Here is a 24,503-nt window from a genome sequence, read left to right as displayed (position 1 = left end):
TAGAACTTTAACTCATCTAACATTTTCTCCTTTGAGATTAATGTCCAAGAATCCCTCAGAAACTTCTTTCTTAGGGCGTCTAACACAATCTTACGACGTTGCATCCGCACGCATCTTAAGTCTTTCTATAATACATCGTAGTCATTCCCTAAATAGTTTGTTAGGCTTAAGTGATACAAGCATTGTCATGAAGATCAATCTTCTTTCTATGCCTCAAAGGCTTTCATTGGATCCTGGTATTTCATTCCCACGGTGCACCTCATTGCATCTATTTAGTCATGAGCGATACGACCGGCGAGGATTAAGGCTCTAGATTTCCTAGAAATGTCGCTGATTCATTTTTATGTTCGAAAGTCTCGCTTTAAAGGATGGATACTTTGATAGTTCCATCTAAGATTTACGCGCGTCACAAGATCCAATACGAGTTGATTTTTCAAAGAAATGTTATGTTTCAAGAGACGAACAAATATATGAATGGTGTTTACAAGAAATCAAAAGAGAGTCTTGCATATAATTAGCCAGAGTTGTACAGAACTAATACCAAAAGAGAAACCTGATTGCATCTCAAGGGAGAAGTTCGAATCAAAACTTGACTAGGAAGAATAAGGCATGTCAAATTAAATAAATTTTAGTTGGCTTTTAAATAAATGCAAGTTTCCACAAGAGAGCAACTCTACGTACCGCAGATATCTAGGATTCAAGGATTTACATGATTATATTAGGATAAGTCCAAGCTTATTCCAAAAGAGGTAAGCTTTATACAAGTAATGAAAAAAATGAGGAGAATGATGAATTGGGCTTTTACAAGAAAAGATTTAAGATAGAGTTTTCAATGTGAGCTATAAGAGACAGTTTAGATTAGGCCGTGAGGATTAGTTGGTGCGCTTTCGCAAAGAAACACTTAGTTGGACGATTTTCTCTTCCAGTACTCCCTTCACTCGGTCCTAAGTTTCACTGGTTATAATGATGTCTTCACTTGTGGTGCAATCAACGCTGATCCGGCTTTTGGGCATTAGGTTTGTCGCAACTCACGTTCTCTCTCTAAGGTAGGAATTCTGGTACATCTTCAAGAATGGTCTCGAAAATTCTCTCATATAGAAATTTGGTCTCACCTTTACTTGTCCCTTAATCAATTAGCAACTAAAGGTTAAATTCGCTCTATTCCTCTTCCTCGAAGTCTTTAACATCACTGGATTTCAAACGGAAACTCCGTATAGCCCTCGACAGTTCCAACTCCTTAGGTATAATCTACCCTGCTTCCGTTACGTCATTCTGATTCTTATCCTTCAGAAATCTAGCCACTTCTCTAAGTTAGCTAAGTATCGCTCCCTCTCGGCAACTAATAGTCTTCGGCTAACCATCGGCTCGAACTCCACGATCCTCAAAATTTGTCATGCTCGGGTCTAACAATCAGATTCGGCTGCATCCCGGCGTTTCCTATCTGAAGCCGTCTCTCCATAGCCTTCCTGTAGTATTGCCCTCCTCATGGAGTAATCTTCTACGAATTGACTTCTCTTAACCAATTCAGTGAACTTTATTAACCTTTGCGGATACACGTAGTTGAAGATGTCTCTCCTAAGTCCTTTTGCATACTGAACACACTTCCACACCTCATAGTCGGCTGGAGTTCCTTGACAAACTTTTGAGAGACGACATAGGTTATCGAATTTACGAGTATAGTCAGCAACAGACATATTCTCTTGCTTTAGCTGCATTAACTCCAACTCCTTTGCAATGCGAAGTACATGTAAGAAATATTTCCCGTAAAATTCCATCTTGAATCTATGCCAAGGGATATCCGTTAACTCCATCTGCAAGGTATGATATAACTCCTGCCACCACTTCTGAGCATCTCCCTCCAACATGTAAGTCACTATTTCTACCGACTGTACTTCCGGTATGTGCTGAGTATATAAAAACCTCTCCATGTCTCGAAACCACCGATCAGCCTCTAGTGCATTGGCATTTCCATTAAACTGAGGTGGACCACTCTTGAGGAAATCAGCAAGGGTCATAGACTTATAGTATTGACCTATGTTGCTTGTACCGGCACACGAGCTTCCATCTCGGAGTCCTCGCATCGGTTTGGTCCTTGGAGTTTCCCTCCAGTTACCTCGCTCGGATCCACGAGTCGACATTTGGTCCCTGTTCACACCAAACAATTCATATTAAGATGATCAATCTCAATATCTCAAATTTAGTGCTTAAGAGTCCCTAATGCATGCTCACGAACATTCATGCCACATATATCAGTTATATATCCTAAATAGCACGTACAGACACCAAGAGTATGCCCAGAAGCATAGACAGTCCGTCCCTCAGGCCCTATAAGAACAAACTGCTCTGATACCATAATGTAACATCCTACCATACTTAATCTTATGCTTAAGTCATAAGACTAAGATAGTAAGGTATTACAACCTCTAAAAATAGAAATATGTATATATATATATATATATATATATATATATATATATATATAATAATAGAAAAAGAGATACTTAACTAGGAGCCTTGAAAAACGGGTAAAACAAAATTGCAAAATAAAAAGTGCAACGCTCAAGAAACAGGACTACTTGCGTGCTAAGAAACCTAAAGATTATAGATATAAATAAGCAAAAGAACGAAAAGAGAGCCAAGGATACCGTGAAACTAGCTCCTGACTCAGCCTGCAAAGCCAAGGCTAGCCAGAGAATATTTACATATATACATAAGTATTCCGAATACCCAAAATACAGAAAAAGGACCCTAGCTCTCCTGTACCCTCTATGACGAACAAAATAATCAAGTATCTTGGAGAACAAGCTAAGTACATATATAAATATATAAATAAACATAAAACCCAAAATATCCCAGACTACTCCGCTTCAGGAAATCCAGACGCCTAGCGAGAAGCCTCTCGACCAGCATCTGAAAACAACAACACAGCATGGGATGAGAACCGGAGGTTTTCAGCATGGTAAAGGTGCCATGCGTATAATAAATAAGGTCCTGGGAATGCCAAAGGCAATCCTAGAACTCCGTCATACAATTATAAAACTTAAGCTCTAAACAGAAGCCATAAATAGGGATAGGTAAACTAAATCTGCCTAAACTGACTCAATCTTAAACATAACCTACATCAAACTATTTCACCCTTCCACCGTTTCTTCGTCATCCATAATTCAGCAAGGACAAGTAACCAAACAAATTCACGCACAAGTAATAGGCATATAGTGCAAGTAGCAAGTATAACAAGTAACAGGATGTATATACATATGGTTAGGCAACTTCAGGAAATGCATAGCAATTAAAACAAACAAATGCACATGATGCATGTTTGTCCTATGGCTGATGAGGCCCATCTGTCGGTTATCCAGCCAACCCGACAAGTCCGAAAACCTTAGACTGTCCCTCATCGCACATCCCCAAGAGCCTATGCATAGGTTTTACATTCAACATCAAGTAATCACTCAATGGGGCTATCCATACCGGGGAATTTATACGTGCCCAGTCACTCTTACGACGTAGGGTCAACAGAGTGTCGAGATTCAATCTGGAACACGTGGTGGCGAGCCAGGGTTCTATTACCCATGGAAACTCATATCTCAGATATCATTCATAAGACATTTCATATATCATCACTTATCAAGCATTGGCATTAATCCTTAATTATATTTCTCATCTTCTTCATATATCTCATCATTTTATCTCTTACTTCATTTCCAAGTTATCTTATTTTCCTAGCTCCAACTAGCTACCGGCCTTAGCACTATACTCTAAGTCTAAAAGGAAAGAAAATGGAGGTTTAGAAGTAAGAATTTGGTTTAAAACAGCCAAAATCCAGTTTTGCAACAAACAGGGGCCACGCGTACGCATATGCCATGCGCACGCGTGGAGCAAACAGCCAGTCATGCATACGCGTGAGTCAGGGGTACACGTGATCATGCATATTAGCTTTTCACGTACGCGCATGGCTTCTCACGCATGTGTCGCTAAAATGCCATGCCACGCGTACGCGTGGATGGAGGTTTTTCCAAAAATGGCAGAATGCCCAAAAAGCTGCTATGAACCAGATTTTAACACCTGCATCACAGTTTTATATACCAAATTTTCATCATCCATAACTTTCTCCACAAAATTCTGTTTTTCATAAAATTAGTATCGTTCAAAAGCTTATTAAACCATCTTTCATTTGAAATAAACCACAATTCCATCCAAAATTTGAGGAGCAAGTTATGGACTTTCAAAGTTCACCAAAATTCACTTTTTACCAAATAATACCCAAATCTCATTTTCACCAAACTCACATGTCCAACCAAAACAATTCGCATGCTATAAACCACCAAACCTGCACTTTTCAACATGACTGATGACTTGCATCATCTACCCTTCTTTCTTGCATAAAGAGGACAATAAAAGAGTATAAATCTCCTTTGATCAGTACAATTCATACATTATTTGATGAATATTATGGTACACTACTTTGAGATGATTTGTGCTGAATTTCAGGTGAAAAAGGCATCAAAAATGGGAAGAAAGCAACAAGAAGCTGGGCGTGTGAAACTGGCGTGCCACTTGGGAGCAAACGCCACAAAAATGCACTGGCGTGGCACGCCAAGTGCTAGGCGTGGCACGCCAGTACTAAATTTCAGAGGAGAAGTTCAAGCATGAATGTGGGCGTGACACGCTAGGGACTGGGCGTGGCATGCTAGTACAAAGTACCAGAGAGCAACTATGGAGGACACTGAAGGGGCATGGCACACTAGGTTGGGCGTAGCACGCCTAACCCATCAGCTACTATGGACGTGCCACTTGAGCCAAAGGGCGTGGCATGCCAACTCACCACTCCAGGAACAACCTTCACTATGGCGTGCCACTCGGTATCGAAGGTGTGGCCCGCCAGCTCCAAAAAGTCACTTGGGCGTGCCACTTGAGGATCCAGGCGTGGCACGCCAAGCTTGAAGAGTTTACAATTGTATGGTGAGCAGCATGGCATGGCACGCTGGTATAATAATCCAGAGAAGGGGCTGAAGGCAATTGAAGACTAGGCGTGCCACTTGAGGTCGAAGGCGTGGCACGCCAACCTCTCAATCTCACTTAGGCGTGCCACTTGAGCGACCAGAAGTGGCACGCCAATGCACAAAGAGACCAAAGCAAGGGCTGGGCGTGCCACTTGATGTCAAAGGCATGGCACGCCAACCCAAGAATCTCACTATGGCGTGCCACTGGAAGACTGAGGCGTGGCACGCCAGCTACTGGAACCAAGGCAAGATCATGGGCATGGCACGCTGATATAAATTTCCAGAGAGAGTGAAGGAGGCCAATTACATGGGGCGTGCAACTTGGTATCGAAGGCATGGCACGGCATTCACTATTCCTCACTTAGGCGTTCCACTTGAATCCCAGGCGTGGCACGCCAGTGTCATTCAGAGAGCAAAGAAGCATTGGGGCATGCCACTCGAGTTCGTGGCGTGGCACGCCAAACAGAGGAATCACTTATTCACAAGGGGCATGGCACGCCAGACCCTGGACGTGCCACGCTAGTTCAACTTTCCAGAGAAGCTTGGCCAAGCATGCAGCAAGGGCGTGGCATGCCATACCCTAGGCGTGCCATGCTAGTTCAAGTCTCCAGAAGCAAGAGAAGTGGAAAAAGGCTAGGGCGTGGCACGCCAAGGTTGTTATGAAGACGAGCGTGCCACTTGAGGGACTGGGCGTGGCACGCCAAGTCAGAATTGAGGGAGCACGTGACACACCCCTGGAGCAGCAACCACACGCCAGCTGGGAAGTCACACTTATTGAGTTTTTTTTTCCTCCAAAATGTCATTTTCCTTTTTCACTTTTGTAATTCTTTTATTTTTGCTAGAAGTAGTATAAATACCCCCAAGGAGTACTGAAGAAGGGGTTAGGCAGTTAGAGAGATTAGTTTTAGATCTACTTTTACACTACACTTTTGAGTACTTTTCTTTGATCTATGAGTAGCTAAATTCCCTCTCATTGGGAGAGGGAGCTCTGTTGTACTTGATGCATTGATGATAATGAAATCCTTCTTCTCTTCATCTTCTCTTTGATTTGCTTGAAGGAATTTCGTTCTTAATGCTTAGTGTTCAATCATCTTGGGAAAGAGATTGAATGCAAAATGGGTTTCATGGGAACCTTGGAAAAGGAAACATGAAACCATGCTTGAAATCCCTTCTCACACTTGAGTAGAATCTGGGTTTTGGTATTTGGATATGTGACATATAATCCTCCCTCTACTTGGACCTATGATGGTGTGTGGTATAATCAGGGACCAAGCATATCTCTCTTCATGAGCAATTAGACCAAAGAATTGGCTATTGATCAAGATCTGAGAGATTGAGTCACCAAGGGATTGGGGCTCAATCAATCATGATTTCCAAGAGGTCAATGAGTTGCATGATTGTAGAGGATGTAAGCTAAACTTGATCCAAAGAGATAACATCTCCTGATCTCAATGAATTTCCCTATTCTTATATATCCCTTTCTTTATAGCTTAATTTTACATTCAGCAATTCTCCACTCCCATTTACATTCAAGTCATTTATGATTCTGTACTTTACATTCTGCCATTTCTATTTCTGCACTTTATTGCTTTCTTTTATATTCTAGCTATTTACATTTATGTCATTTATAATTCAGCAAATCACAATCTACTTGTTCCGCTTGACTAATTCATCAATCGATTAAAATTGCTTGAATATGCCAATCTCTGTGGATACGATCCCACTCCACTGTGGGTTATTACTTGACGATAATTTTGGTGCATTTGCCAAAAGAACTAATTCACCAATTTTTGAATGGGGGTGTGAATTGGATTCATCAAGTTTTATGGCGCCGTTGCCGGGAATTGGCTTAAATTTGAGAGTGATTAAATTAATTGAAGAGCTAGATTAAGCAATTTAATTTCCTTGTTATTTTATTTTATTTTCTTTTATTTAGCACTTTTTATTTTTTTCCATCTCTACTCTGAGTTCTATTTCTTTCTTCTTTGATTATTTTAGTTACCCATCATCCATATTTCCACTCTTCTAACTATTCGATTAATTGCATCAATAAAGCTAACCACTAATCTCAACAAGAATTTTCTTACTTCACTTGTTCTCTGCTGGTTATTTGTCAAGTGTATGACAGGTAGAAGAGGAGAGACTTCATCTCCTTTTGATAGTGAAATTGAGAGGACCTTCCTTAGGCGAAGGAGAGAAGCAAGAGGCAAAGGCATAGTTGGAGAGGAACTAGTGGAGGAAAATCTAGAAACCACCATGGAAGAAGAAGCACATAACCATGTTGAAGAGGAAGCTGGCAATCATGCTGGGCAAGAAAGGAGAGTCTTAGGCTCCTACATCAACCCAAATCCAGGAAACTGTGGCAGCAGCATCCTAAAGCCAACAATTCATGCTAATAATTTTGAGCTGAAGCCTCAGCTCATCACACTTGTCCAGAATAATTGGTCATATGGAGGAAGTGTCCAAGAAGACCCTAATCAACATCTCAACACATTCTTGAGGATATGTGCTACTGTAAAGTCCAATTGGGTACACCCTGACATCTACAAACTGCTCTTGTTCTCTTTCTCACTCAGAGATAAGGAAGCAAAGTGGTTGGAATCATTTCCCAAGGATAGCCTAACTACATGGGAGGAGGTCGTGAACAGATTCCTTGCAAGATTTTACCCTCCACAAAGAATCAATAGGCTGAGAGCTGAGTTGCAAACTTTCAGACAATAAGATGGAGAAACACTCTATGAGGCCTGGGAGAGATTCAAAGATCTGACAAGAAGATGCCCAGCAGAAATGTTCAATGAGTGGGTACAACTACACATCTTCTATGAAGGGCTATCCTATGAATCAAAGAAGGCCGTAGATCATTCTTCAGAAGGTTCACTCAACATGAAGAAAATCATTGAAGAAGCCATAGATGTCATCGAGACTATAGCTGAAAATGAGTATTTCTATGCTTCAGAAATGACTCAAAAGAAAGGAGTGCTAGAACTCAACTTTGTAGATGCTTTGTTAGCTCAGAACAAAGCAATTGCAGCACAAATAGCAGCCTTAACCAAGATGATGGAGGCTAATCAAGCATCAGTCATTCAAGACTAAACTCTTCAATAAGAAGGGAATGCACCAGAATCTGAAGGTGACTGGGAACAAGCTAATTATGTGAACAACTCATCCAGACAACCATATAACCCACACTCTAAAACATACAACCCAGGTTGGAAGAACCACCCAAATCTTAGATGGGGAAACCAGCAAAGCCATAATCAGGACCACAACAAACATTATCCATCAAATCAACACTCCACTCACAACCCCAACCATCAAACAGAAAACCATAAACCCTACCATAACTCACAAAACACATCATACCATAGCAACCAACCAATACACAACAACCTCAATCAAGACACACTACCCTCAACTATGCAACCATGTGAAATCAAGAGCAACTTTGAGAGGATGGAGGCTGCAATAGCATAACTATCATCACAGATTACATGAGCAGTCTCCACTCTTATAGAGAGACAAGCACAGACTGAAAGAAGGATAGACGCCAATCAAGAAGAATACAGGTCAAATCTGAAAAATCAAGGCGCAGTAATCTCAAAGTTGGAAGCACAAGTGGGGATCTTATCCAAGCAAATCCCACTGCCCACACACATATTTCCCAGTGATACCATGGCCAACCCAAGAGGAGAATGCAAGGCCATTACATTGAAAAGTGGGAAAGTTATGGAGGAAGGAACCCCAAGCAAAGACAACCATAAAGAAGAAGTTGCAGAACAGCATGGGAATAAGGATGAGGAAGAGACCCCTGCTCCACCTTCACCAAAACCAGTCCCGAAACCTTATGTGCCAAAAGTACCATACCCACAAAGGCTGGGAAAAGGTGGGAAGGATGGCCAATTCTCTAAGTTCCTAGAGATCTTCAAGAAGCTCCAAATCAACATACCATTTGCTGAGGCATTAGAACAAATGCCACTCTATGTCAAATTTTTGAAGGAGCTTATAACAAGAAAGAGGAACTGGGAGGCAAAAGAGACTATAGTATTAACTGAGGAATACAGCGCCATCATACAAAAGAAGCTGCCTCAAAAGCTGAAAGACCCAGGGAGTTTTCAAATCCCCTGTATCATAAGGGATATCACTATTAAGAAAGCTTTGTGTGACTTGGGAGCTAGCATAAATCTCATGTCCTTAACCATGATGAGAAGGATGAAGATTGAGGAAGCCAAGCCAACAAGAATGGCACTCCAATTGGCTGACGGAACATTTAAGTTTCCACATGGGGTGGTGGAAGACTTGCTAGTAAAAGTGGGAGAATTCATTTTCCCAGCTGATTTTGTTGTGCTGGATATGAAAGAAGAGGCCAACACATCAATCATCCTGGGAAGGCCATTTCTAGCTACTACTGGAGCCATCATTGATGTGCAAAAAGGGGAACTAGTCTTAAGATTGCATGAAGAGAAGATGGTCTTCAACGTCTTTAAAGCAATGAGTTACCCCAAAGAATCCATAGAAGAATGCATGATGGTAGACACCATGGAACAGATAGTTCAAGGAGTTTTGGAAGAAGAGCAATGTGAAGGAGCTATGGAGCTGGAACAACCAACATCAAATGAAGAACTACCACAAGAAACCAGGAAGAATTCTATCATGACAACCACCACAGACAACAAAGATGCAGAGGCACCAAAACTAGAGCTGAAAACCTTACCACCCAGCTTGAAATATGCATATTTGGGTACCAACAACATTCACCCAGTGATCATAAATTCAAGTCTGAGTAAGGAACAAGAAGAGGAGCTTATCCAAGTGCTGAGACAACACAAGGATGCCATAGGCTGGACACTTGCAGATTTAAAAGGGATCAGTCCTTCAATGTGCATGCATAAAATCCTACTTGAAGAAGATGCCAAACCTTCAAGGCAACAACAAAGGAGGCTGAACCCAACTATGAATAAAGTGGTTCAGAAAGAAGTGTTAAAATTATGGCAAGCATGGGTGATCTACCCCATCTCAGACAGCCATTGGGTAAGCCCGGTGCAAGTAGTCCCTAAGAAGGGAGGGATCACTGTTGTGGCAAATGAGAAGAATAAATTGATATCCACAAGGACAGTGACCGGATGGCGTATGTGCATTGACTACCGGAAACTCAATTAAGCCACCCGAAAAGATCATTTTTCCCTACCTTTCATGGACCAGATGCTTGAAAGATTGGCAGGACAAGAGTATTATTGCTTCCTGGATGGGTATTCAGGCTACAACCAAATTGTTGTAGACCCCAAGGATCAGGAAAAAACTTCATTTACTTGTCCATATGGTGTTTTTTCTTATAGGAGAATGCCCTTTGGATTGTGCAATGCACCTGCAACATTCCAAAGGTGTATGCTCTCCATTTTTTCAGACATGATTGAGAAGTTCATAAAAGTATTCATGGACGAATTTTCTATGTTTGGAAACTCATATTCTGATTGCCTATGCCATCTTGCTCTTGTGCTAAAAAGGTGCTAAGAAACCAACCTGGTTTTGAACTGGGAGAAGTGCCATTTTATAGTAACTGAAGGGGTGGTTCTTGGTCACAAGATCTCAAAAAATGGCATAGAAGTGGACAAGGCAAAAGTGGAAGTAATTGAGAAATTACCTCCACCTTGCAATGTCAAGGCAATCAGAAGCTTTTTGGGACACGCTGGGTTCTATAGGAGGTTTATCAAAGACTTTTCAAATATTGCAAAACCCCTTAGTAACCTACTTGTCTCAAATACTCCATTTGTTTTTGATAGAGATTGCATGGTAGTCTTTGATGAGCTTAAGAAGCGACTCTCCTCTGCACCTATTATAGCACCACCTAGCTGGGATCTTCCCTTTGAACTAATGTGTGATGCATTTGATTTTGCTATTGGTGCTGTTCTAGGACAGAGAAAAGACAAGCTAGTACATGTTATTTATTATGCTAGCAAGGTCCTTAATGAGAATCAAAGAAACTATACCACCACGGAGAAAGAACTTTTAGCCATAGTATTTGCTTTTGATAAGTTTAGATTATATCTTATTGGCTCGAAAGTAATTGTGTTCACTGATCATGCAGCACTCAAATACTTTCTTACCAAACAAGAATCTAAGCCCAGACTAATAAGATGGATTCTTCTACTCCAAGAATTTGACATTAAGATTAAAGATAGGAGTGGAGCAGAGAAAAAGGTGGCTGACCACCTCTCAAGGATTCCATAAGAAGAAGAAATGCATCAAGTAGTAGTAAATGAAAGCTTCCCTAATGAGCAATTGATGATGATTTAAGTAGCCCCTTGGTTTGCGGACATAGCTAACTTCAAGGCTATTGGGGAACTACCAACCAACATCAACAAACACATGAGGAAAAAGTTAATCAAGGATGCCAAACACTACATCTGGGATGACCCCTATTTGTTCAAGAAGTGTGCTGATGGAATCTTGAGAAGGTGTATATCCTATGAAGAAGGGCAGGAAGTATTGTAGCAGTGCCATGGATCTGCATTTGGAGGTCACTTCAGTGGAGAAAGAACAGCAGCAAAAGTGCTTCAATCCAGATTTTACTGGCCAACAATGTTTAAGGATGCTAAGGAATTGGTGTCAAGATGTCATGAGTAACAAAGAGCTGGTAATCTAACCAAGAGAAATGAGATGCCACAGTAATTCATACTAGAGCTGGAACTATTTGATGTAAGGGGGATTGACTTCATGGACCCTTTCCAACCTCCTACTCAAATAGCTACATATTGGTGGCTGTTAATTACGTCTCAAGATGGGTAGAAGCCATAGCCACTGCAACAAATGACAACAAAGTTGTGATAAGCTTCTTGAGAAGGAACATCTTCAGCAGATTTGGAGTTCCTAGAGCTCTCATTAGTGATGGAGGGACACACTTCTGCAACAAACAACTTGAGATACTCCTTCTCAGGTATGGAGTCAAGCACAAGGTGGGAACTCTATACCATCCACAGACCAACGGGCAAGCTGAAATTTTTAACAGAGAGCTAAAACGAATCCTTGAAAAAACTGTTGGAAGCTCAAGAAAGGATTGGTGTAAGAAGCTGGATGATGCACTATGGGCCTACAGGACAGCCTACAAGACACCCATTGGGATGTCTCCATACCAACTGGTATATGGCAAGGCTTATCACTTACCAGTTGAACTTGAGCATAGAGCATTTTGGGCTCTAAAAATGCTAAACTATGATGAGCAAGCTGCTGGAGAAAGGAGATTAATGCAACTCAATGAGTTGGAAGAATTTAGAAATCAAGCATATGAGAATGCAAGAAGGGAGTTCACTGAAGGACAAAAAGTGCTGCTGTACAACTCAAGACTCAAGTTTTTCCCTGGGAAACTTAAGTCTCGATGGTCAGGACCCTTCACCATACTCAAGCTGTTTCCCTATGGTCATGTAGAGCTCATGGAGGACAAAACTCAGAGAACTTTTATTGTCAATAGCCATAGACTCAAACACTACTTGGGAGGCTCCTTAGAGGAGCAGAGAGTGAGCTACAAGCTTAACTAAAGATGGAGGAATGTCAAGCTAGTGACAATAAAGAAGCGCTGGTACGAAGGCACCCCAACACTTTATCATTTTTGATTTATTGTTTTTCTTAGAAGTAGTTTAAAATCTATTGCTTTAGATAGTTTAATTTTCAGTCTCACATTTGTGCTACATTACCAAATTAGGATTAGATTGTAATAGTAGGTTAGGAAGTTTGATACTAGCTTTGGTAGTTAGAATATTCTTACACTCTTCTATTTCTTTATATTCTGGAATTGCAACTTGATGAATGCATTATTAATGATGAGTAAATGGGCTGAGAACTAGCTAAATTGCTAAGTTTGGTGTGGCCACTCACTCACTTAATTTAGGCTTACAACCAATTAGTAGCTTGATTTTGAAGAGTAAGCCCAGAGATTAAGTTTGGTATGGTCACCACCAAGGATCACCTAGCAAGCCCAAGTTTACCCAATTTGAAGGCACTTAATGTTTTGGGCAAGAATATGAACGTGATTTAATGTGTTCAGAGGGGGTTGGAATCAAAAGAAAATAAAAAGATTAGAGTTATTTCATCCTTATGAACACATTAAAAACACAATGATAAAACTAATTTATTAAGATGCTAAAGGATTAAGTTTGGTGTCCCAAGGGACACCCATCAGTTGCAATCCGAATCACTCATGGTAAGAAGGAATGTGAAGGATTCTCTTGTCATTACTAAGGGGTTTCAGTTTCAATTTCAGGAGAAAAGATGGGGCCAACATGGTGAATAACTCACAAAGCAAGGAAGTCAAAGTGTACTTCCACTTTGGAACTCAACACATGCAGAAGGCACAGTGAGATAAGAGTTGGCGCCTCTTCCCACGCTAGGCGCCACTCCCCAAGTGGGAAAACATTTAACCCTTTTTATTTCCCACCTTTCGTATCACACCATTCACCCATTATAAAAGTCCCACCTTCCAAACTCTTCTCCCACTTCAAAACCCCAATCAAACACGAGGAGAATCCATACACCCTTCTTCTTCCTTTCTCTTTTCACCTTCTACTATCTCTCTTCCCTTACCTTCTTTCATTTTTTCTCTTGATTAGGATAATCAAGTCCTAAGTTTGGTGTTGGAGCAAAACTTTGTTTTGCTTGCCATCTCTTGCAAACCCCCCTCCCCATTTTTTACAACCTCAAACACACTCTCTCAACCTAATGGCACCACCAAAAAGCTCAGCCTCAAAGAAAAGAAAAACCAAAGAACCAACCTCTGGATCCTCAAGCTCTTTCAATGACTACAAGTTCCTCTCCGCATTCAACCAAAATTAATTCTATGGTTGGGTGAGTGAGAGGGAGATCATTCCAGAAGTTGGGTTCCAACTAGGGAGGAACGAGCACCCTAAAATTAATATTGAAATCAACAGCAGGGGTTGGTCACTCCTATGCAACCCATCAAGGAAGGTGGTAGAGAGCTTGGGGAGGGAATTTTATGCTAACGCTGTGCCTCAACCGGGACAACACTATGGCTACATTAGCTATGTGAGGGGAAAGTCCATTGAATATAGCCTCTCTAGCATAGAGAGGATGCTAATGGTGAAGAGGACAAGCTCCACCCGAAGCTATAAAGAAAGAATGAAGCAGCAAGACCCTGGGTTTGATGAGATCCTGAACGAGATCTATGTGCTGAATGTGCATTGGATAAATGATAAGGATGGGATACCCAACCAATTGAGAAGAATGGATTTGAGCCTCCAAGCTAGAGGGTGGCTAAAATTTGTGAGTAGGTCCCTAATTCCCACATCCAACACTTCAGAGGTGACCAAGGAGAGAGCTGTGCTCATATACAGTGTAACAACCCCGATTTTCGAGTACGCAAGATCTTTTCTGAAGGCACGGATTTCACCGGAAGATCAGTAAAGGGAACACCTCTTCTATATCAACAAGTATCTCGATCCTCATTGTCATTATGTCATCCTTAAGCTAGAACCTTTTTTGAGGCAAGCTCGATAACGCAGTCATGAAGAACCTAGTTTTTGAACCGTATCGGTTAGGAGTGTTGATTCTGTTTTTCGTAAATAGTCTCAGTTTGACGAACCGGACTCGATTCATGAGAGAAGAGAGATAATAGGATAATATTATTATTATATTAGTATTAGAAGTTGCTTGAAAGATATTATAAGGTTACCTGGTCTGTTTTAGTTAAAAACAGAAAATTGGTTTAACCGGGTTCACAGTTTACTGGTGCAACTTAGCACCAGCACTCCCTGATGACTTTAGCAATACTAAGGCCTCATCATACATGTTCTATTCTCATAATAAATATGTTACTAGTGTCATTTATGCTCGTAGCTCAGAAAATAATTTTTAGAGATATTTTTATAAGTGTTCCGATACATCTAGTTTTAGTAGTTATACACCTGAAATATTTTAATATTATTTTAACCCACCTCCAAGCCAACCAATCACAACTCACCTTACACTCCCAAGACCTCCAAGGCTGTCTCATTTCATCATTTTGGCCGAAAATAACAAGAGAGAAATGAGAGAAACTTTCATGAACACTTAATCTTCAAAGCTTGATTTCTTCTGAACTAAAACTCAAATCAAAACTCCGATTTCACCAAAATGATCCTCTCTTCTTCCTCTACATAACCATATAATATATCAAGGCTGGAAATAAGGTGAGATGGCTATCTCCCTCCCTCTTCAATTCGGTTTTCAAGGAAACATGCTTAAATATGTGTTTTCTTGATGTTCTTCCTTAGGAATCATGCTAAACTTGACTTGAGGGCCAAGAAACGTTAATTTCCAGCAAGTCTAAGGTGATATATTCCTTCCTAACGTGCTGAGAGAGATTTGGTCAGTTGAGAGTTTGTTGTGGATTTAAAGTTGTTCTTGATGTGTTTTAGGAGGAAAAAGTGCTTTAAGAACACTTCAAAGAGTAACCGGATTTGGAGCAGCAAATCAAGGTAGGGTGTAACAAAATTAATCTTGATTATTTGTATTTGAGTTGTATGAATGTTGTATGATTTGACTGTGCTAAAAATTGGTTGCATATATGATTAATTCTTGGTAAAAATTTGGTGAAATTTTGATAAAATTCAATCTTTGAATTTGTGTTCTTGAGTGCAGCTGGAAACTAAAACCCTAGGCCCTAAATTGAGGTTCAATTTGTGATAAAATCATGTGAAAAAGATGGGGTTTTAGTGGCTGGGAATTTATTTTGAATTTTGGTAAAAATTGGTTGCTGAAAAGACTGAAAAACGGGTAAAAGCAGAGAAAGAATCTGAAGAATATACGAAGAACATGAAGAACACTTTGAGTGTGGTGAAGAACATTGAAGAACACCTTTTAGATCTTAGAAAGGGCAAGGAAGTAAATATTTTGGTGTTTGAGGGGTTATTTTGTAATTTCTGAAAGTTAGGGTGGTTAAAGTAGAAATATTAAAAGTTACGGGTGGTAAAAAATGAATTTATAAAGTAAAAGGTTGAAGGAAGGTAATTTTCGAAAATATATTAATAAAATAATGCGAAAAAGGCAGTTTTCTGTAAAAGCTTTAGAAAGACAACTTTAAGTGCAGAATCTCATAATTATCTTCATAAAACACTTAGGGAGTGGTAATAACATGTTAGTGAGGCAAAGATAAAGAAAAGATAAAAAGTTAAAGAAAAGATAAAAACCAAAGAAAAAGTCTGTAAAATTTTAACAACAGAAAAACAGACAGAGACTAGTGAACGAACTAGGGCAACTTAGTTAGTCCTTGAGTTGCGACTAGGGTTAGGTATTATATGAAAAGTTAAATTGTTTCAGTATAGACTTAATGAACCTATACTTGGGACAGGCTAACTATTCATTCCGAAATTTACATAAGCCTTAAAAACAAACGTTAAACAGAAAAATCAGAGCAGAATAAAGTAACAGAGAACAGAGTAACCAGAGTAAAGTAAAGAGATAAAGAAAAAAAGAGTAATAGGGATATAGAGAAAAGAGTAATGAGAGCAGAGAAAACACATACAGAGAAAAGAGTAATCAGAGCAGAGAAAACAGACGAAGAGAAAAGAGTAGTAAAACCCACAGACGGATAATTGGTTAAATACGGGAAGTACCCACAAACTGAATGATCTTTGATCTCGGGGAAACCTACGAACTGTTAACTATTTTATATGCGGAAAAAACCCACGAACTGATAATCATTGATTACAGGAATAACCCACGAACTGCTGTATGTTGATCTCGGGTATAACCCATGAACTGAAGATTACTGTATTATTGAGTATTGATCTCGGGTATAACCCACGAACTGAAGATTACTGTATTGTTGAGTATTGATCTCAGGTATAGCCCACGAACTGAGGATCGTGTTTGTTGTTGTATGTTGATCTCGGGGAAACCCATGAACTGAGGATCTCTGTTTTATTTATGTATTGATCTCGGGGAACCCACGAACTGAGGATCTCTGTTTTGTTTGTATGTTGATCTCGGGGACGCCCACGAACTGAGGATCACTGTTTCCCCTTGTGCATATATTATGGGGTCGAGCTTTGTGCCGACTGCTGGTAGTCACGAAGGAGTGGTATTCTTACCACCGACATGTATGCACTAAGGACACAAAGGGAAACCATATCTGGGACTTGTTCCTAGGTAATATCGGGCTGCAGGGTGTAAACCAACACGTGAGCTCATGGCCTGCATAGGACAGACATGCATCATACTTGGTTGTGCATTTCCTCTGTTATGATTGTTGAATGAATGTATGCTTTGTTTGTTTGTATTCTATTCTTTGTATTTGTGTTTTATTTTCTTGTATTCTTTTGTTTGTGTTCTGCTTTCTATTTTCTCTATTTATCTGTATCTTCTGTTCACTGTTTTTTGGTATTTTGCTATTCGTCTGCTAAACAACATGGAATTAATGAACATAACTAATAACCCCGGCCCTACTAAGAACTCCCCAGTTCTTACCCCTTCTCTCTACCTTCCCCCTTCAGATGGAAGCATGAGCTCCCTTCCGTAATTTGCTGACGATCGTACGCAAAAAGGATTCTGCTCTAGGTAGTCTTCTGAGTCTAGAGTGAACTCCGTTTCTGTTTATATGTATATACTGTGAGACCAACCAACATATGCACCCCGTTTGTATGCGCACTTTGGCCTAAATCCTGTGTACGAGACTCCTGTTGTGTGGCTACCTGATGGAGTACCAGTGGGACGTCATATGACAATGTATGATCGTGCAGAGGAGTAACAGATGATGTTCTACCTTTCGATGACGTTCCACCTGACTTGAGTTTTGAAGACTTAGAACGTACTTTCCCTTGCTTAGTAGTTTAGAGGGACTATGTGAGTATAGAGTCTAGGCTAGCCTGGGCGCCAGCTTAGGGACTTCTTGAACAGGTCAGGGCCTGGGATGTTGTATGTATATATATATATATATATATATATATATATATATATATATATATATATATATATAGTTATTATCTAGCTATATTTAGGGGTATTCTAACTAAAGATCTTTACTCTAATAAAGGCTGGATAACCGAACGTTATTAATTGTTGAGATGTATATAAGTGTGATTGTTTATAATTGTTTTATCTATTATCAGTTGTGAATTGATTATGAATGATTCTGTCTATTAATTCAAACGTTTTCAAAAAAAAGGTACCTCGCAAAATAACTACGTTTTTAACAGCGAATCAGGCTCATATAATAAATAATAGATAATAATTAGGAAGACAAGTTGGTAACGCTTAGTTTCTGGTATGATCTAGACATATTGAAAATTGGGTCGTTACATACAGCATCATGAAAGGTGAGAATGTCAATGTGGGGGGATGATTGCCAACAACATTAACAAAGTGCTGAAAAGCACCAGTGACAATACAAGGTTGGCATTCCCCAGCATCATACAGAGGCTATGTGATGAGGCTGGAGTTGAAAAGATCATTGATGAGGTGCTTGTGAAGCAAGACAAATTCATAACTGCCAAGAAGATGGCCAAAGTGGTGGCTGTTAACCCACTTCAAAGGGCCAGAGAACAAAGAGCTCATGCTCATGTACCACAACAACAACAAGAAAAGGAAGAGGCAAAAGAGCAACCTCACTTTCTAGCACTTCAACCACCACCACCACACTACCAATATCAACAATTTTCAGAGGGATTCAACTGGGAACAACTACAAGGAGATGTACACCAAATGAAGGGAGACCTACACCATCTGAGAGAAGATGTCAATCAACTCAAGGAGACTCAGCAACAACAATAGAGTCAAGTCAACCAGAACATTCAGTAACTCCAAGGGAGTTGGGAGTATATGAGGAAGGAGCAGCAAGAACAATTTAACTAGGGAGAGGTGCGAAGTGCACTGGACAAAATAGTAGAGCAAGGCAAATGGCAACAGAGGAACTTGGCCGAATTCAGAAATCTCTATGATGCCAGAACCATATCCAGGAGGCAGTATGGCATCAATACACAAGCGAAGTTGAATCACTTGTGTAATGCGGTGGCCACTCTAAACCCAAGATACCCAACCTTCATGCAAGGAATGGAGGAGCTAAGTGCAAGACAAGAGGAAATTCTAGCCAAACATAAGGAGGATGAAAGGAATTATATGAGGAGGGCAGGATTTTGGAAGCCCAAGGATACCAAAGCACAAGAAGGTTCTTCCAAGCCAGATGAAGGTGGCTCCTCCCCTTCCAAGAAGAAGGACAAAGAAAAGGGGCTAATGAACTGAAGATGAAGCTGCTCAAGGTTGTTGAATCCCATGGTTGGCATTTTCTAATTTCTGAAATCCTATTTTAAGCTTTTGTTCGGTTTACTTTTTAAATAAATAATCATGCTAGGATAGTTTATGTTTTCTGCTTAGTTTTATTCCATGTTTGAACTCTTTATGAGTCCTCTAGTTTACAAGAAAGAAAATGCCATGTATTTCAAGTCTTCATTTCTAACATAAATAAAAGTAGAGCTTGTCTCCATAAGAGTCACTGTGAGTTGTGCAAAAACAAGAGTAAGAGAAACCAAGTCCAAGATAGATCATCCAACAAACTAAGAAATAAGAAAGTAAGTGTAGAACCTTGAATGAACTAAAAACAAAATGAGTCATGAAAAGCAACTAATCTTAGAAGGTATAACAAGAGAAGGTTAAGGGGTGTTCCTTGAATATCCATAGAACCAAGAAGTAGTAAGCAATAAAGACCCAAGGCTATGAGCATCAACTACTGGGATGGGAAAGAAACATTAAAAAGCTCAAAAAGAGTTAAAGATCCTAGTAGATGCTTGTGGTGAAGATGTGTCAAGAAGAGACCTGGGCAAGTAAATTCTTAGGGGTGTTTCAACACCCAGTACCCTAAAACCAACTAGTTTGGGAGTGCTAATTGAAAGCCTAATTAAAGGGTTGTCTTGAGATAAAACACTTAGAGTCGTGGTCAAGAAAGCAAAACAACTCTTACTACTTCAAGGTGACAATCAATAAAGAGGACCCCTAAAGCCTATACTTGAAAGAACCCTCAAGGATCTAAGAGTTTTTCATGACATTAAAACATTCATACATGTGTTGAACACTTAGTCTTACCCTCAGTTATGTTGCAATCATTCAAGGCCAAGGCCTTAAATTATAAAGGCTTACTCACATTGATTTGCTTGGTACAAGCAAAGCTTAAGTTTGGTGTTGTGATGACTTGCATCATCTACCCTTCTTTCTTGCATAAAGAGGACCATAAAAGAGCATAAATCTTCTTTGATCAGTACAATTCATGCATTATTTGATGAATATTATGGTACACTACTTTGAGATGAGTTGTGCTGAATTTCAGGTGAAAAAGGCATCAAAAATGGGAAGAAAGCAACAAGAAGCTGGGCATGTGAAACTGGTGTGCCACTTGGGAGCAAACGCCACAAAAATGTACTGGCGTAGCACGCCAAAAGCTAGGCGTGGCACGCCAGTACTAAATTCCAGAGGAGAAGTTCAAGCATGAATGTGGGCGTGACACGCCAGGGACTGGGCGTGGTACGCTAGTACAAAGTACCAGAGAGCAACTATGGAGGACACTGAAGGGGCATGGCACGCCAGGTTGGGCGTGGCACGCCTAACCCATCAGCTACTATGGGCGTGCCACTTGAGCCAAAGGGCGTGGCACGCCAACTCACCACTCCAGGAATAACCTTCACTATGGCGTGCAACTTGGTATCGAAGGCGTGGCACGCCAGCTCCAAAAAGTCACTTGGGCGTGCCATGAGGATCCAAGCGTGGCACGCCAAGCTTGAAGAGTTCACAAATGTATGGGCATGCCACTTGAGTAGCATGGCATGGCACGCTGGTACAATAATCCAGAGAAGGGGCTGAAGGCAATTGAAGACTGGGCGTGCCACTTGAGGTCGAAGGCGTGGCACGCAATGCACAAAGAGACCAAAGCAAGGGCTGGGCGTGCCACTTGAAGACTAAGGCGTGGCACGCCAGCTACTGGAACCAAGGCAAGATCATGGGCGTGGCATGCCAGCCTCTAGGCGTGGCACGCTGGTATAAATTTCCAGAGAGGGTGAAGGAGGCCAATTACATGGGGCGTGCCACTTGGTATCGATGGCGTGGCAAGCCATTCACTATTCCTCACTTAGGCGTGCCACTTGAATCCCAGGCATGGCACGCCAGTGTCATTCAGAGAGCAAAGAAGTATTGGGGCGTGCCACTCGAGTTCGTGGCGTGGCACGCCAAAAAGAGGAATCACTTATTCCCAAGGGGCGTGGCACGCCAAATCCTGGGCGTGCCACGCTAGTTCAACTTTCCAGAGAAGCTTGCCCAAGCATGCAGCAAGGGCGTGGCACGCCATACCCTAGGCGTGCCACGCTAGTTCAAGTTTCCAGAAGCAAGAGAAGTGGAAAAAGGCTAGGGCGTGCCACTTGAGCTCGAAGGCGTGGCACGCCAAGGTTGTTATGAAGACGAGCATGCCACTTGAGGGACTGGGCGTGGCACGCCAAGTCAGAATTGAGGGAGCACATGACGCGCACCTGGAGCGCCAACCACACGCCAGCTGGGAAGTCACACTTATTCAGTTTCTTTTCCCTCCCAAATTTAATTTTCCTTTTACACTTTTGTAATTCTTTTATTTTTGCTAGAAGTAGTATAAATACTCCCAAGGAGTACCGAAGAAGGGGTTAAGCAGTTAGGGATATTAGTTTTAGATCTACTTTTACACTTCACTTTTGAGTACTTTTCTTTGAGCTATGAGTAGCTAAATTCCCTCACATTGGGAGAGGGAGCTCTGTTGTACTTGATGGATTGATGATAATGAAATCCTTCTTCTCTTCATCTTCTCTTTGATTTGCTTGAAGGAATTTCGTTCTTAATGCTTAGTGTTCAATCATCTTGGGAAAGAGATTGAATGCAAAATGGGTTTCATGGGAACCTTGGGAAAGGAAACATGAAACCATGCTTGAAATCCCTTCTCACACTTGAGTAGAATCTGGGTTTTGGTGTTTGGATATGTGACATATAATCCTCCCTCTACTTGGACCTATGATGGTGTGTTGTATAATCACGGACCAAGCATATCTCTCTTCATGAGCAATTAGACCAAGGAATTGGCTATTGATCAAGATCCGAGAGATTGAGTCACCAAGGGATTGGGGTTCAATCAATCATGATTGCCAAGAGGTCAATGAGTTGCATGATTGAAGAGGATGTAAGCTAAACTTGATCCAAAGAGACAACATCTCCTGATCTTAATGGATTTCCCCATTCTTATCTATCCCTTTCTTTATAGCTTAATTTTACATTCAGCAATTCCTCACTCCCATTTACATTCAAGTCATTTATGATTCTGCACTTTACATTTCTGCACTTTATTGCTTTCTTTTATATTCTAGCTATTTACATTTATGTCATTTATAATTCTGCAAATCACAATCTACTTGTTCCGCTTGACTAATTCATCAATCGATTAAAACTGCTTGAATTTGCCAATCTCTGTAGATACGATCCCACTCCACTGTGGGTTATTACTTGACGATAATTTTAGTGCGCTTGCCAAAAGAACTAATTCACCAATTTTTGAATGGGGTGTGAATTGGATTCATCAATGACACATCTTTATTCATTAACACACCACCACCAACACATTTATGCTTCATATCAACCCATGAAACTCATACATTTTCCCCAAAATTCATCATTCAAACCACAAGTTACAACTTTAAAACTCATTTACTTATACCCTTAATTCATTGACAACAACCTATCATTCATAAATCCTCAATTCATTAACACAAATCCATCAATCATCATTAACCAACCAATAAGCAACCAACCACAAAATTCATTATCATATATTAACAACATCATCAATTCACCATCATTACTTCCAATAATTCATATTCATTACTTCCAACACCAACATCCACATCAAGCCAAAATCCAACCCTATTCAAGAGGTATCAACAAGACACTAAGCCATTTATATATTCGAACGTTCATTCCTATCCTACTGTTATCTAGCCTAAGTTTTCACAGAACATTACATATAAAATACGCGAAGCCTATACCATACCTTGGCCGACCACCATGTTTTGACCAAGACCGCCACACAAATCACAACCACATCCCCTCACAAGCTTGAGAAACCACCCAAAGTCTCAGCTCCAATCACCACCAAGTCTCCAAACACTTACTTTTCACTTCCAATGCTTATATATAAACTTAATTCGCACCTAATTCACATAGATATTCCAATTTCGGATTTTACCTAATGAAATCAAAATTGAATTAAGGTTTAGGTGGTCCTTACCACACCCATTGGTGGACAAAATTGTGATTACACTTTGATTATGTAAAATTCATTGCTCTTTCTTTCCCTGGCAATGGCACCAAAAACATGATGCCAATACCATGGTTCACAACTTCGCACAACTAACCAGCAAGTGCACTGGGTCGTCCAAGTAATACCTTACATGAGTAAGGGTCGAATCCCATGGAGATTGTTGGTATGAAGCAAGCTATGGTCACCTTGTAAATCTCAGTCAAGCGGATATAAAATAGTAATGGGGTTTTCGAAATTAATTAATAAAATAAGGATAGAAATACTTATGTAACTCATTGGTGAGAATTTCAGATAAGCGTATGGAGATGCATTCGTTCCTTTGAACCTCTGCTTTCCTGCTGTCTTCATCCAATCAATCTTACTCCTTTCTATGGCTGGCTTTATGTAAGGATGTCACCGGTGCCAATGGCTACTTTCGATTTCTCTCGAGAAAATGGTCCAAATGCTCTCTCACAGCACGGCTAATCGTCTGGAGGCATCACCCTTGTCGTTGGTTGCATCCTATTCCTCTCTGTGAAAATGGTCCGATGCGCTGTCACTGCATGGCTAATCATCTTGGAGGTTCTCGATCATACTGAAATAGGATTTACTATCCTTTTGCGTCCGTCACTACGCCCAGCACTCGCGAGTTTGGAGTTCGTCACAGTCATTCAATCCCAGAGTCTTACTCGGAATACCACGGACAAGGTTTAGACTTTCCGGACCCTCATGAATGCCGCCATCAATCTAGCTTATACCACGAAGATTCTGATTAAGAGATCTAAGAGATACTCATTCAATCTAATGTAGAACGGAAGTGGTTGTCAGGCACGCGTTCATAGGGAATGATGATGATTGTCACGTTCATCACATTCAGGTTGAAGTGCGAATGAATATCTTAGAAGCGGAACAAGTGAATTGAATAGAAAACAGTAGTACTTTGCATTAATCTTTGAGGAACAGCAGAGCTCAACACCTTAATCTATGGAGTGTAGAAACTCTACCGTTAAAAATACATAAGTGAAAGGTCCAGGCATGGCCGAATGGCCAGCCCCTCTGATCTAAGAACCAGGCGTCCAAAGATGATCCAAAGATTCAAAGATGTCTAATACAATAGTAAAAGGTCCTATTTATAATAAACTAGCTACTAGGGTTTACAGAAGTAAGTAATTGATGCATAAATCCACTTCCGGGGCCCACTTGGTGTGTGCTTGGGCTGAGCTTGA

The 24,503-nt window shown here is 40.6% G+C and overlaps 1 protein-coding gene across 1 annotated transcript; it reads right to left on the bottom strand.

Moving 5' to 3' along the window:
- Positions 1-1,403: 1,403 nt before the first annotated feature.
- Positions 1,404-2,015, bottom strand: LOC110268423 (uncharacterized). Its single transcript, XM_021114566.1, has one exon. The coding sequence runs from the start codon at positions 2,013-2,015 to the stop codon at positions 1,404-1,406; it is 612 nt and encodes a 203-aa protein (XP_020970225.1).
- Between the last annotated feature and the right edge of the window lie 22,488 nt (positions 2,016-24,503).

This window comes from Arachis ipaensis, chromosome B10, assembly GCF_059453495.1.
Source record: "Arachis ipaensis isolate K30076 ecotype BB chromosome B10, ASM5945349v1, whole genome shotgun sequence".
NCBI classification, from domain to species: Eukaryota; Viridiplantae; Streptophyta; class Magnoliopsida; order Fabales; family Fabaceae; genus Arachis; species Arachis ipaensis.
The sequence above is the reverse complement of the archived record's forward strand: the minus strand, read 5'-3'. Positions and strand labels throughout refer to the sequence as shown.